This window comes from Azolla caroliniana, unplaced genomic scaffold, assembly GCF_043228905.1.
Source record: "Azolla caroliniana isolate FFs.n. ecotype wild unplaced genomic scaffold, voAzoCaro1.0.p SCAF_705, whole genome shotgun sequence".
Taxonomy (NCBI): Eukaryota; Viridiplantae; Streptophyta; class Polypodiopsida; order Salviniales; family Salviniaceae; genus Azolla; species Azolla caroliniana.
This window is the reverse complement of record NW_028231140.1, coordinates 1-17199: the sequence shown is the minus strand read 5'-3', so window position 1 is coordinate 17199 and position 17199 is coordinate 1. Positions and strand designations below refer to the sequence as shown.

The 17199-nt window shown below is 37.2% G+C and overlaps 2 protein-coding genes across 2 annotated transcripts; one reads left to right on the top strand and one right to left on the bottom strand.

Moving 5' to 3' along the window:
* The first annotated feature begins 3736 nt into the window (after positions 1-3736).
* LOC147847748 (aspartic proteinase NANA, chloroplast-like) lies at positions 3737-6032 on the top strand. Its single transcript, XM_087338868.1, has one exon. It carries the CDS (start codon positions 3959-3961, stop codon positions 5597-5599), a length of 1641 nt encoding a protein of 546 aa, XP_087194994.1. The 5' UTR covers positions 3737-3958; the 3' UTR covers positions 5600-6032.
* Positions 6033-9767: 3735 nt separating this feature from the next.
* LOC147847747 (light-mediated development protein DET1-like) lies at positions 9768-15545 on the bottom strand. The gene is made up of 9 exons (XM_087338866.1): positions 15334-15545; positions 14685-14890; positions 14519-14584; positions 14264-14320; positions 14050-14133; positions 13761-13940; positions 13505-13591; positions 10341-10440; positions 9768-10253 (listed from the first exon to the last, which is right to left on the bottom strand). The coding sequence occupies exons 1-9, from the start codon at positions 15404-15406 to the stop codon at positions 10117-10119; spliced, it is 990 nt and encodes a 329-aa protein (XP_087194992.1). The 5' UTR covers positions 15407-15545; the 3' UTR covers positions 9768-10116.
* Between the last annotated feature and the right edge of the window lie 1654 nt (positions 15546-17199).

Here is a 17199-nt window from a genome sequence, read left to right as displayed (position 1 = left end):
GTGTTTAATGCTTGAGACGTATCAAATACCATTTGTGGATAGTGCTAATTATAATGAGCATTTGATCTATGACATTGTGGTTAGCATTCATTATTAATAGTTTGTATTTTGATTACTCTACTAATGATAATACACTCATTATATTAGCATTAATCATAATTCTAATTACTTTGATACGTTCCTAATCACTCGTTAAAACACTAATCACCATGTTAATCTTAACTTATGTGACTATACAATATTATGACTTAGTGTTGGAGTTATTGATTAATTTTTAATAAACACAATTAAATATACAAGCTCTCTTAGTACACCTCTCATATTGAACTACTTGGTTTTGATTGAGCAAACGGCACATGATGTGTAGACATTATTGTCACTTGGTTCATAACTCTAGACTTGGAAGAAAAAGCAACTAAAATCATAAGAAAATTGAAACTACTTAATGATGACAAAAAAACTTATCATTTTAGCATGAACCACTTTGCTAATTACTTTGATAAGTTCCTAACCATTTGCATTTGAACATTAACCACAACATTAATATTCACTTATGTGACTAGACAATATCGTGACTCAATGTTAGAGTAATTGATTAATTTTTAATTAACACAATTAATATACAAGCCCTAACGAACTCCTTGATTTTATGATTGAGAACATGGCACATGATGTTACCACATTATTGACACATGGCTCATAACTCTAGTCTTCAAAGAAAAAGCAACTAAAAACATAAGGAAATTGAGACAAGCAAAGGAAACATTGCTCAAAATCTCCATGATGACATCCAAGTATGATCGCTAACGAAGTTAGTATATGCTCATTAAAGTTGTAAATGTAAACTTTGTTTAATATAGGACATGTATATAATGCCCTTGGAAGGTTTTAGATGTTTGATCAAACTTTATACATTCTGATATCATGCATTTCCAAACATTACATGTCTCGTGAAATTCTAAGGTGTACGGGGTTTATAGATTGATAAAACTTTACATATTCAATAGCCGTTCGCGTTAAAACCCCCGGTCATGCCCTAAGGATCGACCAACTTAAAAGTTAAAGGTCTCATGAAATTTGAAGGTGCTTTTATTTCACCTTCATCACTCTTTGAAGTTGTTTGCTTTCTCTTTCCAACTAGACCTAATCTAATCTCTAATGTCATCGTACACAACCAAACCCTTTTTGAAGGAAGGCCCACATATTGTGTCGAAGATTTGACATTGTCCATGCTTTGCTTATTCTATAGATTAAACAACATCAAAGGATTCCCTATAAGCTTTCTCTAATCACTTATATTCACTTGTTTTCCACCACCCTTGTCTCTTCTTGTACCTTTGCCCTTGCCTTCTTGAACGGGCCATTTTTGAGAAACAATCAATCCTTGTTGTGTAAAATCATTGTCCAATGCCACAATCATTGATACTATAAACATTTTCTAGTATAGAACTTAAGAGTAGCATTACTCATGGAATCCAATACAAGTTCAAGTACAAGCATTGTGAAGCGTGCAATGTGCTTATAAGATCATTCATGTTTTGCACTATCTTGTTAGCACAATCCTATGATTGCAACATGTTCACAATATGCTCACTTTCATGATCATTATTTTTGGAATGATACTTGATCAGTAATGTAGCTTCTAAAAATGCACGGATATCATGCACACAATAAAAAAAATGGTATATTAGCTACACATACAATCAACCTTTTATCATTGGTATATTATTTGAGATTGTTGGCACAATCCATGTCGAGGAATTCCTACATGTGCACAAATAGAGGATCAAGTAGGATGACAAATGGTCTTCATGGCACAAGATGGAATATGAAAAAAGACAAGCTTACAGTGAAACCTTGACCCAATGCGTTTCGTAGAGGTAACAAAGGAATGCTTCTTATCTCAAAGGTACATTTCTTGTGTGTGAAACTAGAGCAATGTTTATGTCCATGAATGCAAGGGTTCGCCTTTTTATCATGCATGTGCACCCAAATAAATAGTTGTGTGCTTGCGTATTATCTAGCATGTTATTATTATGGATGAGCCCACCTCACTTTATTCCAATCGATGCATGTCCATAAAAACATTAATTGTGATTGTAAAATAGTCTTATGTCACTCAAAAAGAGCTTGCAAGCATATGCCAACAAATTACTTATGTTTCATCTCTAAAGTTTTTGAGATAATACAAGTACAATATTCAATTTGCATCTTAAGCATAAGTGATAAGGTTCATAGGGAAGATGATAAAGGTGTTGGATCGATCTTTCTAAAAAGACAAATTGTTCCATATAGCTTGTCAACCAAACAACCAAACATAGAAAATGAGACCCATACGATGTGACCACATTGTTGTCGTTGTCATTGCCAGGGGAAGATGACATTGACATGTATTGTTATTTTATGTGAAAAGACATATGTCACTGAAAAATCATTATTTTATGATAGAATTCCTCCTTCGAAGATTCATCATCTTCGTAGAACATACATGGTTATTACCTACTCCATTGAGTTTGTTTCCTTAAAAGTTTTCTTGACGATTCAAACCAAACTTTCACGTCGAAAGTCGAGATTTACCATTCCAGCTAATGTTTGAAGGAGTGTAAGAAGCCAAAATGTTCATTTTCTAATTTGTAACCTGTAAAACTTAAGGCGAAGGTGACACTATTTGATTCAAAGGGTTAAATCCTTGGTGGGGAATGGGCAAGCAATTGTAATTTGTTTTCTAGCTCTACTACCAAACCGAAAGTATTTCTAACTAGTACCCATTGATTGTAAGGTTAAAAAATGAAATCCAAAAACTACTTGATCATACAGCTATAAGATAGTCAAAGTCCTATAACGTCAAATAAAGTCAAACTCTAGTTCGATTAGACAAGATGTTGTTATTTAGGACAACCAAGTTGTACAAACCCAACTAAGTGCGAGTAGCAGATACGGCCAAATTGCACATTTACTTTATGAGGGAGCAATACCCCCAACTGGCATACACATCCAATTGGTACATTTACTTTGTCAATAAAAGTTGTGGCATTGGACACATCCACTCGGTTTGTTTCTAAGAAGCCCGAAAGGGGAGTTTATTTTAGCACGAGCAATGCCACACGCTGATTCCAAACACCAATTTGTGTGCAACAGGTCGCTCACTTATGGTTACAAACAACCAATTGTGTTCACCTTACTTTGGCATTGCCCCATTCTCTCTCTCATATGCACACACCCAGGTGTATGTGCACATCCAAAGCAATTGATTAATTACATCTCTCATGTACGTATGTATGTATTGTTCAAACTTGTATCACCACAATGGCAACACTAGAATTGATTCATACACACACAATATGAGTTCTAGCAACACATACATACATACATGTTTTTGTGCATAGATATGAGTGTGGCTCTATGAGTTCCCGACAATACATCCATTCATATGTGCATACCTACCTACATACATACATACATACATACATACATGTGTGAGTGTTTGTATCTATTCGGAAATGCTTTAAAAAGCACCAAGAGAGTGTAGTGAAAAAGACTTCTCTCTCACCAAGCAAGGGGCTAGAATAAGAGGATGTTTTAATTTAGCTATAAGCTCTCTCTCTCACTCTCTCTCTCTCTCTCTCTTCTTTCCTTTTTCTTCTACTGCTAAAGTTAGAAGAAGCAGAAGAAAAAAAGCAAAAAAGAGTGAAGTGAACTCATACCATTTAGATCTGTGAGAAGTGAATGTGAAACACTTCTTCTTCTTCTCCTCTCCTCCTCCTCCTCCTCCTTCTATAGCTAAAGATTGTTATTGTTTTGGTTCTTTGCTTTTTGCCTTTCTTCTTCCTTCTGGTTGTTGTGAAGTCTCGAGTCTGATACCCACTGATTTTTAGTACCTATTTAAAGAAGAACTAAGTATCTAGAAAACAGAGGTAGAGACAATTAGTCACTCACTCCTTCTATTTCCACATATACCATGCTTCCTCTTCAAAGATTCAATGCTAACCTTCTCTTATTATATACCTTCTTCTTCTTCTTCTTCTCCACTACCATATCACTGGCTCAATCCAACAATGGCCACCAAATATATGCCCAGAACAATGATGTATCCGACCAGCCGAGACAACAATTAGCTCGGCTCCCATTACGGCATATCAGCTCGATGCCGTCGCATTCACACCTAAGCCGATCGGCCCTCATCCAAGAGTTGCGCCTCTCGGACGAGGCCCGGTTCCATACCATGGTGTCGTCCCGCCTCAAATTCTATAGAGCTTCCATGGCTACTACTACTACATCATCATCATCTTCTTCTTCGCCGGCCTCTGGCCTCCAAACTGCCGTGACTTCGGGCGCGTCGGTAGGAGCCGGACAATACTTCGTGGAGTTTGCACTAGGGACCCCACCCCAGAAGCTCATGTTGATCGCCGACACGGGTAGCGACCTAATCTGGGCCCGATGCTCCCTATGCAAGACAAGCTGCACTGGGCCGAGCTCGAGCCCTAGTAACAACAATGATACCTCATCGGTTAGTTTGACCACTACTTTCATCGCGCGCGCCTCGTCCACCTATCGCCCCATCCCTTGCCTCTCTCAAGATTGCCTCCTCGTGCCCGCCCCACCGAACTTCTCATGCAATATCCGCATCCCGGGGGGCAGCACATGCTCCTATGACTACTCCTACTCCGACACGTCCGAGAGCATCGGGGTCTTCTCGCGCGACTCGGTATCTCTCGGTTTTTCGTCCGAGAGCTCACCACTAGTAGGAGGAAATCCATCAACCAAACCTCCTCCGTCTTCTTCGGGCAATGGCGGGCTTGTCAAGGTGTTGCCGGGCATTGCATTCGGGTGCGGGCTACACAACCGGGGCCAGAGCTTTGTCGGCTCTGACGGTGTTCTCGGCCTCGGGAGAGGCCCCATCTCCTTGGTCACTCAAGTCGGGACCGAATTCTCGTATTGCCTTGTCGATTTCTTCAAGGTCCCGGCTCGAGAGAGCTATCTAACGATCGGGGCTGGCGGCTCCTCTGTAGCACTACCACCACTACCGAATGCGTCTTCCCTTTCTTTACAATACACTCCAATGTTGCAAAATCCGTTCGCCCAGACCCCATACTATATTGGCATAGAGGGTGTCCGCGTAGACGGGAAGCTTCTCTCCATCCCGGCCGAGGTCTGGCGGATCGATCCAGCGGGTAACGGGGGCACGATCCTCGACTCGGGCACCACGCTCTCGGCTTTCTTGCAGCCCGCGTACGCCCCGATCTTGGCCGCCATGTCCGAGAGCCTGGCCGTGTCCAAGCTCCCCAGGCTCGCCCCGCCCGCCCAAGGTTTCGACCTATGCGTCAATGCCACCGGGATCGAGCAAGGTGTCTTGTCCGAAAGGCTTCCCAAGCTGTCCATCGTGATGTCCGGGGGTGCCACGTTCGACCCCCCGCCCAATGGGAATGTTTTCATTAGTGTGGACCCAAGTGCCGAGATCAAGTGCTTGGGGTTACGGGGTATCCAATCGACCGTCGGGTTCTCGGTCCTCGGAAACCTCATTCAACAAAACTTCATGTTCGTGTTCGACAACCAGAATTCCCGGCTCGGGTTTGCGGGCCCGACCGATTGCCATTCATGACAATTCATTTGCTTTTTGCTATTTAGCTCAACCCACACTCCCTTCATCATTTTCTTTCTTTCTTTTCCTTTTTTATTTTTTATCCATTCTTCTCTCTTCTTCCTCTTTCCCTTCCTCCCACATGTGTATTATACCCCAACAAGTGTAAAATTCCAGTCATAACCCTAGAATTTTAGCATCATTCCTTTCCAATCCAATCCAATCCAATCAATCAACTTCCCAAGGGAAGAAGAGTCGAGCAATCCAGTGAAATCCAACCCATCCACCCATCAGATAATGCAATCCAATCCAATCCATCGATTGATCAATCAAATTTCCAAGCCAATCCAACATAGGGTCGATCACTGCATTCCTATCCCATCCGATTTCCCTTATTGCATAGTAACACATTTTGATTTAGATGAACATGGATTAAAAATGTTGTTAATTTAAATTCTCGTGTGTGTTTGTGTTTGGATGTTTTGCTTATCTAGATTCTAACAGCTAAGATTTGCTTATATGATAATAGTGATGTGATTTTATTTGTAGTTACGTTTGAGATCCATAGGTTTGTTTCTTTGTGTTTCTTTGTTTTTGAACTTGATTCATGAATTGGTTTCACATTAGCCCAAGAGGTTTGCTTAAATGTGTATAGTTAAATGTGCTATTCTTAGATATTTAGCCTGAGAAGAGATTGTGTCTAAAAATATCTCAAAATTTTATCAATGCCTAAATCAAGAGAGCTTGTGCTACAATTTTGCTTCATCCATTTTTAGTTGTGTCTATGTGAGAGTCCTTTTACCCCTATAGATGTAAGTTTCATCTTCATATGAGCAATTGAGATCCTTCATCTCTCAATCTCAAATAATCTCTGCACTCCAATTCAAGAAGGTAGCAAAAATAGTACACCACATTCAGTGTTGCTTGGTCTCCGAAATTTCCTTATAACCACCTTTGAATTCTAAAGTTTCAAAATAAAATACATTTGTGTGGTTTTTGCTAGTTGAGGTCTAAGTAGTGGTTAAACTCCAGGGAATCTCCCAAGAAATAGCTAGTATCCTTTTTATCAATTCTATTGATGTGACAATGTGGATGTTCATGTTCCTCACCTCTACGACATTAAAATGATAGAGCCATTAGCAGTGGTTTACTAGACACTTGTAGTTAGTTTTTGTGCAGCCTTTTTTAAAATAACATGTCATACGAGTCCCTCTCAATGAGTGGGGAGTATTATCTAGTATTGTAATATGTTGGTCATGGTCATGATCGAAGTTAACTTACACTAAGTAATCAAGTACTCAATTCAATATAGATTGTCTCTTTGTTTTTCTTGTAAAAATACTCACTCTCACCCTCCCCTCAAATGTCAATGATGAGTCAAATCATCAATAAATGCAAAAGACAACCACAAGGTTATAGAGAACCAAGAGTTGCAAGCATGGTGACACAACATCTATGAGGACATGTCATGACTCATGAGTTGTCAAGTATTTTGGAACCAAAAATTTAGTATGCGAAAGAAAGGTTTGGCCTAATAAGCGAAACAAAAATGAGAATGGCATACTGTAATGAATCCCCTTCATTGTCACCTACTTTAATTAATCGATTCCTTTGACAACATTCTATATCACTTGCACATACATATCTCTCATGTAAGTTTTTACCACCTTGGGCCTCATGTCTAATAGTTTCGTTAAGACTTGCATTTTTCTCTTAGTGCAACTTGTTCTAGTAAATGTGTAATTTGAGTAGCCACTACTGAAAAGATATATTTAATTCTAATATTAAAGGAATCATGTATACTTTTGAAGCCGGTTAAAGTGTTTGGTTGGTAGGGTTCCTATTAAGTGTTGGATGGAGTATCCTATCAATGTTGGCATCAATGAATTTGCTCATTTGGTGGTGACCACATGATGGTCTTCCAATACATTTATTTCGATGTGCTCTAAAAGTTAGTTGACATTATAAGGGTAGTGTGTGGAATGCATATGAAAGATTTTGCGTCGTACATAATGTATTCATTTGTGGTGGCCATATTATTCCCTCCCATTACATTTAAGTTGATGTGGTCTATTAGGGCATTAACCCTCCTCATCAATATTGAAGCATCCTACTAATGTCTTCATAAACGTAATAGGAACAAAATGTAAACATAGTAACATGTGCCACTTTCATGACGAAATAAGCAACCGTATTTGGAAGTTAGAATGGACTTAACAAATATAATTGGCGTTCAAATACAAAATATCATATCTAATTTATTAATGTGAACTGCAATCTAACTAACAATGTAACCATTAGCCTTCTTACCGGCACTCACACACGCACATGTGCACGGACTTACTCTTGAAAAAGTTTTATGAAAAAAGAAGCTTTTCTTTGAAGTCCGTCATCCCATACATTCATAAGGGCAAGTCATTAATCCCACAATGTCTTTAACTGGAAAGTATGTACTTCCAAGAATCCACCCTACTAATTGTACAATTACCACATATTCGGGACTCAAGGCACTTGCAATGGCATTTTATGGCAATGGAGTCGAGATATGTGCAAGACACTTTTGTCTAAAGTTGAGTTTGGGTAATTTTATAACCATTAGTTTTTCCTTTGTTTTAAAAGCATAATAATGTGTTTGGTCATAACATGTGGTCACACAAGAAGTGGCTTGCTTTAATGACAACTTACTTCGCACATTGTCTAAAAATTATTTCATTTTGTATAATATATGTGGTTTTCTAAACCAAGCAATGGTTCCCATTTACTACCCTTCAAAGTAAAGAAAGAACCATTCTTGTTCGAGGACATTATCGTGACGTTCGAGAATGATTCAATGATTCATGGATTAAAAAGAAACCTCGAAGAAAGGTTTGGAGTCAATTCTTTCGAGCTCGTATAAAATTTGATGCATTACAAATTTTTAAATAAATAGATTTTCCATGTTAAATATCAAAATATCAAAAAGTAAACATATCATCAAAATCATAAGCTCTATAAAAATCAGAAGCCGGCACAATTGTGGAATGGCAACTAGAGTGTAATTACATGTTTAAATTTTACAAAATAAAAAACAGAAAAATAAGATCATGAATTTTATTGATAAAATTTGTATTCATTTACATGTGTTTTCAAACGCATTTTATATAGCACCAACATGGATTTTTCTGTTCCATGCCCAAAGTTGAGTGTCTTAGCTTACAACCATGTTAATGTATAATAAACCCAAAATTAAAACTCCTCTCTTTGGAACTTGCAAACCCCTCTCTAATCTATAATATGTCAAAACGAGTACACAGGTGTATTAATTGTTTCAAGAAAAGTCTTGTACTTATTTCGTTTTTAAATACATATCCCTTTTGTATTGTTAAGTCCTTCAATGGTTCCCACTTCCATCTAAGCTTATCACCACCATTAAAACACTTTCGCTTTCCCACTATAAATGACAAATTTACTAATAGCAGTTATTAGCCTTGCTCTTTGGATGGTGACACATATAAGAATGAAGCAATAAGGCAAACATTAAACCAAGTTTCTGTTTAAGAATTGATTTTGCAAAAAGACACGTATAATTCACAGTTGTAATCTTTCATTTGATAGCTCTCACTTGACTGATTTTGCAACGACTTTGACATGCATAATTCATAGTAGTAATCTTTCATTTGCTAGCTCTCTATTCAACTTTTAAGTAATACCAGTTCTTAAAAAAAATTATAATTATTCAAAGCTTCCTGGACAATTCACTGTTGTAAACAGAACTTTTCACACTTCCTAAGTTGTACATACTGAATCATCCTACATAAAAGAATTCAATATGTACCACAAAAATTCAATGTGGTAAATGCTACATAATTAATATTGAATTCATACATGTTAACGTATCCTAGAGGCTAGGATACAATGTTCCAAAAGATGCAATTGTTGTAATTAAGTATCACGTTGCTTACCTACCTATATGTTATGAGTAATGGTTGAATTTAAGAGAAGTCCAACACAGGTAATAGTAGAATTCAAGAGATGTTTTAATGCCTCACTAAAGTCTCTCCTTGATGAAAAGGTGGAGCTTTATAGGTAGCAGTAGAATTTAAGCACACAGGTGGAGCTTTATAGGAAACAGTAGAATTTTAGCGCACGATACTGGAAGATGATACTTCACTGAACTTCTTAGGCAAACTTATAATTTGTCTTGCATGAGTTATTCTGCAATTTTCTTGTGGCAAAATTGTTTGAAGTATAGAATTGAATTATACACACAACAATTGACATAAACATTGAAATGTAGAGATCTAAACAAATACAACAAAGAAACATTCTGATATCTTGACTGACAAGGCATGCAAGTTTCACCTTCAATGAAACTTGATGGCTGAACACAATAACTGACTACACCCGACTGTCAACTTTTTCAGCAAGCATACAAATCTATTTTTCTCAAAGATGGCATGAATCAAAATTTAAACAAAACTCATAACCTCACCCAGATAATGCTCAAGAATGAAAAATAGAGAACAGAATCCAAAGTGAGGGAAAGTCCTTTCCAGCTCCTATCGCCGTAAGTGGAAATTAACAATAGCAGGCTGCATATATGCTTGCTGAATTGTAATAGCAAATGGGAAAATAGGATGAAAGAAGAAGGATGCTAATCTCCTACTTGGCACATCACCAGGTCCAAATTCATTACCTGCATTTAGAAAATTTGATTCATATAATTAATGCAAATTTCCAGAAGCATCATAAAACATTGGAAGGCAAGGCAAAAGTACTGTACCTGGATTAATCTTGAACTTCAACACATTTGGTTTGCGTCTCGATATAAATTTTATTGGAGGCTCTAGGCATGGTCTACATTGATCTGCTGCAGAAATAAGCTGTGCCATGATAACATGGAAATCAATAAAAACATACCACCTTTACTATACAATAGCGTGCTTATGATTAAAACATTTTACAGCATCAAATCATGCATCGCTGAAGTTCTTAATTGCTTGATTTTTGTTAACATGTTATTGACCCTTCATAATAGTGGTCTTCATGTACGTCTTCACAGACATGAATAAGGTCTAGAATTTGGGAGGTTCGTGTAAAAAAAAGAAAACTGAGACACAAATAAGTCATCAAATCATGTTTGCTCTAGAGTTCACTTTCCTTTGTAGTAGTAGTCTTCATGTATGTCTTCACAGACAAGAGTATGCCTTGCAAAGGTAATAAATCAACAGCATGCAAATGGCATCTACAGTACAAAGAATTTGGCATCAACAAATTTCCATGTGCACCATTGCAACCTGCAGGTAACCATCCTTGACTGGCTTCAGTGTCAGTGCTCACCACTGCTAGAAGAAATATTCTGTCGTTTTGCAAGTTTAATCTGTTCATATTTGAAATACCCAAAATCTGAATGCATGAACACTACAGAAGGTACAAAACATGACAAAGGAAAGTAGACTATATAGTCTATAGCAAACATGGTTTGATGGCTTATTCGTGTCTCAGTTTTCTTTTATTACATGAGCCCCTAAAATACCAGACCTCATTCCATTGTCTACATACCTACCAGTTCAGTTGTCATTGGTTGCAACTCTAATTTTGTAAACATCATATCGCATTTTACACAGCACAGACTTGGTCACACTTTGAGCTGTCAATAGGTTTTAGGCATGTTGATGTTTGTGTGCAGGTACACGAGATCTGAAAATGCATGAATCCTTGCAATTGAGGAAAGTTAGTGTCATCAAATAGCAGGGAGACAATCTCCACATCAGCAGATGGATGTCTACCTACATCAGGGAGATCATGCCCATCTTTAGAGGACAAATGTTCCGCTGACAATGGCAGTACTAGGACTAATACGGTTTCAAGCTTGAGATCAATGGTCATGTGTGGACAGAATGACATCAAAATTCATGGTACGAGGAAAGACCTCTTGCTGTACCAGGAAACTAAATTGAAGTAAGAACCACATCAAAACTTTTGTTACAGCAATAGAAAGTACAAAAGCCCTCATGTCAAAAAGGAGTATTTGGAATAACCTTGGATTTTTGCAGCCATAGCAGGGTTTTTATAGAGCAGCCAACAAGGCCATAGGAGAGTTGATCTGTTAAGAGTAGCTTTTCCGGATGTAAAAGAACAGTTTAAGACAAACAAGGATTGAAGGGCTTAAATGTAACTAACCTTAACATCCTCATATTTGGATGTATTGGAGATAGTGTGGTAAAGACCCTAATAGTTTTTGCTGGGGGTAATTTCAATGCATCCAGCAGCAAAAGATGAATCAAATATGTAGAGATGGCACAGCTTACGTTGATTCATACATGCAAACACTCTGATGTATGAAACCAAGGGAAAAATCCAGGACGACACCAGGGCAAAGGAGCAAGCAAACCAGTAGTGTGATCAAAGGAGATGCTGATAGCCAACAACTTTATCAGTGTTGGCATGGATGACTGGATGATATCATCAGTTGTGTAAAATAACCAGCATGGAGAAACAGCAGTACATCTATGAAGGTTCCTGACAGTGCAAATTATTGCCCATTTCTCGTGTATACCAGCAGTAGTGAGTGCCATACTGCATATTTTATACAGGAGTAGCAATCAGAAACAGTTTGGGTTGAGCCAAAACCGAACCATGAAACCTTGGATTAATAGCTTAAATGGTTGGTTCTGTTCGGTTTTTGGTTCCAAATTTGGAAAACTCTTTCATTTGGACTGGTTAGGCTTGGGGGTTCATGGTTTGGTTTGATTCAGATTAAATTGTATTGGTTTTATGGTTTACAATTTATCAAAAGCTTGAAAATGTGGCTTAAACGGCTTATAGAGTCAATTTTATTATACAAATTAATATAAAAAACCCTAACATATTTTTAGGTTGATGATACTCAATATTTATGTTTAAGTTTGACAATCTCTTAAATGGTTTGCTTTACGCTTTTGAGGATCTTTTAAATGGTTCAGATTAAACAGTTCCATGGGTTGCTTTTATCTTTCATTTCTTTTCAACAGATTCAGTTTGAGACTCCCAAACCGACTTGAGCCAAACTGAAGCATTGCTGATTGCTATATTAGGAGACTGATATCATTATTCACCATTCATAGATAGAATAGGTGACACTGGCGCAGCAAAGTCTACAGGATTGCTTTCATGATGGATGTTTGCGTAGCATGGAATGGATTTCCCGCAGATATGTCAACATCACCATATGGGTTGAAGATGAATAGACTGCTACATTCCACAGAAATGACCGTGATAAGGCAATTATAGCACATAGACAGGGGAAAGAAATAATTAATGGACTAAGATGTCAGTGAGGATGGTTGAAAAAAGCACTATCAAGAAGAACGCTGAAAACTACTGGTGATAAACAATATTGGGCACTCAAAGCTATGTCTACAACCAATGACAGTCAGCTCCTAACACAAAGTTGAAAGAAAATTTACAGTGGTTCCTGTCATCATTTTCAAATCTGTAACATCTTATGCATATCAGGATTAAGAATGAAGTGTTATACACTTCATTTAGAGTTTTTATAATCACAATATTGTTTATCAAGAAGAACACTGAAAACTACAGGTGATAAACAATATTGGGCACCCAAGCTATGTCTACCAACAATGATAGCCAGCTCCTAATGCCAAGTTGAAAGAAAATTTGCAGTGGTTCCTGTCATCATTTTCAAATCTGTGACATCTCATGCATATCAGAATTAAGAATGAAGTGTTATAAGCACTTCAATTAGAGTTTTTAATGTTATAATAGAATTCTTCCAATACCGGGTTGTTATACAAAATTGTTACAATCAGCCTATACACAATTAAGTCTGTTACTTCCTCAAACCAAAATGCTTTATTTCAAATAACACAATATAAATACGTGATGGCCCACAATCTTCTCAGATAACAAGATTAGTAATAAAACTGAGCTATTAACGTTGCATACCTTTTCATCAAATTGGAAAAGAGATTGGTCAAAATATGCTGCTGGACTAAGTGACTGTGAGTTACAAGGAAGGGATCTCTTGATAACCTGCAACATACCATTATTCTTTGAGTGAATTAACATTCCAGACTTAGTGAACTAGTCAATTTGCTGTAAACTTTCAAACAGGAAAGTCAATACAATTCATTCAGAACAAATGTTGTCAGTTCTGTGATGTTATTGTGATCCAGTATCAATTCAAAACTCAACAGTGTACCTGAGCAGAGCTATTGGACTTTGTATTGTTACAAACAGTTTTCTGTTTTCTGAACTGTTGTCTTGCAAAAATATTATTTGAATATGAAGAGATAAATCTCATGTACAATGGATACGAGGGCGCAATTCGAAAATGATCATGATAGTTCTCAAATAGTTGCAGAAGCTCTTCATAGGAGTTCTGCACCACAAAACTAAAGTAGGATGTAATATGTCCTTCCAAGAAACACATGCTATCATTGAAGAACTATGTACCCCCAAAGCAATGCAAACAGATGCAAGTACAGTACCTGGAAACCAACTATCTCTGTTGATTCAATATTGTACACAGCAAAGAATACAGTTTGATGAGAAACATCCAAGTTTTGTGAAATCTGAAATGTGGCACAATTCCGTGTAGTTTTTGTGTTAAAAAACTGCAGTAGAGAAATCAGCAGAAAAATATACACCTCCTAATGCCAACAATAGAATGCTATCATTTCAGTTAATGATGGAAGCACCTACCACACCATCTAAGCTCCCAAACTTGATCATCAAGTGACATCTATCCAAAAACTGCACCTGTCAGCCGAACATAAAGTGGGAGTTTCGTAAAGCAATGTCTAAAACTGATTATCAACCTGTATGTGTGCATTCATGCTCTCTCTCTCTCTCTCCTTCGTTTCCCTGTGCTTGTTTTTACTTTTTCTTTTCACCTTTTTTTGGGTGGGGACATCTGGTGTATGAGTATTTCCTTCCAATAACCAAATCTCCCATTACCTTCCACATGACGAGATCCACATAGTGTTGGAAGTTGTAGTAAAAGCGTTTCAGCTTATTTGCTTTCTGTGTGCACAAAGATGAATTAAACATATAATCAACTAGCTGATGGTTTAGAATAGTCCTGGAGAATAAACCATCACATCGAAACAAGTTTTAGACTCACAATAACAGGATCAGTGTCTTGGACTTCAATGCTACGGAATACATAAGATAGCAACCGTTGCTTCAACCCACCCAACAAGTGATCCCTTGTCTCACTGCGTAAGTTATCTTGGGGAGAGGCTGTAACTGCTGTTGTGGATCTACCTGGCACTGTATGTAGCATATTTGAATCCATCAAATTTGGACTCAGGTTTCCATCAGATGTTCCTGTTGAAACACATAAATCGATGAGTGAAAAAACAATGAATTTAATTCCATTCGTTTACAATAGAAGACTGAACACCTCTAATCAAAATGATTAAACTTAAACTGATGTTCAGTAAATCACAGCTCGATCTTGCCTTCAAGAATATTGTCACTAGTAAATCTAATAATTCGATACGTAAAACTAATTATTCTCTAGGAAAAAATTCAAAATACCACTAGGTTAATCTAAATTACCAGAGGTATTTTGGTAAAGATTTAGGGGAATTCTGGTCATCTATATTAAAGTTAAGGGTGTTATAGTGTTTTCCCTTATTTTCTATTCAGACAAAATTAGAAAAATGCATTAGTTACTGCTGTAACAATTCATAAGATCCCAAAAATATTCAGTAGTGTGTCACGATAAGGAAGTTGTTTATTTCAGATCCCAAAGCATTAATCCACACCTGGAACATTTGGATTATAATCATGTGAATCGTTGAGCGTCTCAGTTAAGCCCACTCCGTTCATATGCCGCATTTCATAATCCTCGTGGCTTGACTGATCTCCAGTAGCAAAATTACTTGACAGAGAATCTATATTGCCTTTTGCAGATAAGAAACTTTTTATTTTATGTGAATTGTTGAGTTGAACTTGAAACAAAGACTCCTCCTGTTCAATTATGATCCCATATTTTATTTCACATCAGTTAGTTAATTATTCATTATTATTTCCCATTATTAAGTAGTTTGTTAAAAAAACAACTAGAAACGAAGATATAGACCAAGCTGATATATAATGTCAAATATATATATATAATACAGAATTCCAGCAAAACTTCCATCATGAATGTCATTCACGTTAACATGGGCCAACATTTGCTATTATTCATACGTGAATTGCCAATGTCTGTGATTGGTTGCATTACCATTCTAAACAATTTCATAAATTTCAGAGTAAATGAAAGTGGAACATTCCATTAACATCTAGTAGAGGCCAGTTTATCTTATAAAAGTAATATGTTATATTCCATATCTCCATAATATAATGAGATGAGAGTTATTAGTTATATGTTTACCCCTAGGCCATTATTCAAGCATGTTTAGAATTTCGGTATGTGAAACCAGTACTCTAGCCTGTGAATTGGATAAACTGACTTATGGTGATGACATGTGGCATTGTGGGATGGTGCTGTTAAAAGTTGAAGTGGAAGGTATGAACCAAGTAATACTTATTCATGTGGGCATTAAGATAAAAAACTTGCATCTTATCATAGGAGAGGTATGTTAATGTAACTTAATAGGGTGGAAAGCCATCAGTTATCTGCACTTATAGTTCCCAATATGTGAGGAGGTCTATCCCAATTCTCTCAAGTTTGGGTGTTCACAAGCTCTACTGAGGTGGGTTTATCATGGAAGAAAGTTTATTATCTCCAATTTCTAGGTAATATCCAATGTTCACAAGTTCTACCCAGAAGACTCCATAATTCAGGACTTGTAAGCTCTATGAAGTTTGCTTGGTCATGGAAGACATAGTTTTTTTTTAAATGTCTTGGTAAGCTGAACATCTGCTTGTATACCTTTCTGTTGTCTGTCTCACTGCACATCATAGAAAAGGTCAAATGAAATCAGTTGTCAATGCATGAAAATGGTCACTATGGAAGGCTATCAAATGTCAATATCTAAAAATGGTCTCTATTGAAATTTGAAAGCCATTAGGCCTCAATATCTGAAGGAGGTATCAGTAGAAAGCCATCTTTATTTCCAGAGGATTCCAAATTCCTGTACCTTATAGTATGGGAGCCGTCCAGCTCTAATCTGCTTAGTCTCCTATTCATTCCTCTCTCAACTCATGTGTTAAATCTTTTTTTGACACTGTTTTACACATGAAAGATGGAAACCCCACTTAATGGAATAGAGGGATTAGACAAGACGCCATTATTATGGATGGCTACCTAAGCACCAGAATGTAGAGGGTGGATGGCCTCCATAGTGAAGGTCGCTGTAAAGAGCGTGCTGATGAGAAATGCAATGGCATGGCCGCTCATTTACATATGATAAGAATCAGGCAAGAGATAATTATTCCCAACACCACCAATGAGATACAGCTAATAATAAATGACATTACACCTACTGGCAAAGGATTGACCAAACCTAATCATTCCCATGATTTATAAGGTGGCCAGCCCACAAAGAAAGAAACAAATTGGGATTTAGCATATGAGAATCAGTTGGAAATAAATAGGTCTAGCATCCATGCTACATTTGAATAGTGGCAAGAAAGTTCAGCCTTTGAAAAATTATTCAATAAAGAACCTAAAGCAAATCACAAGT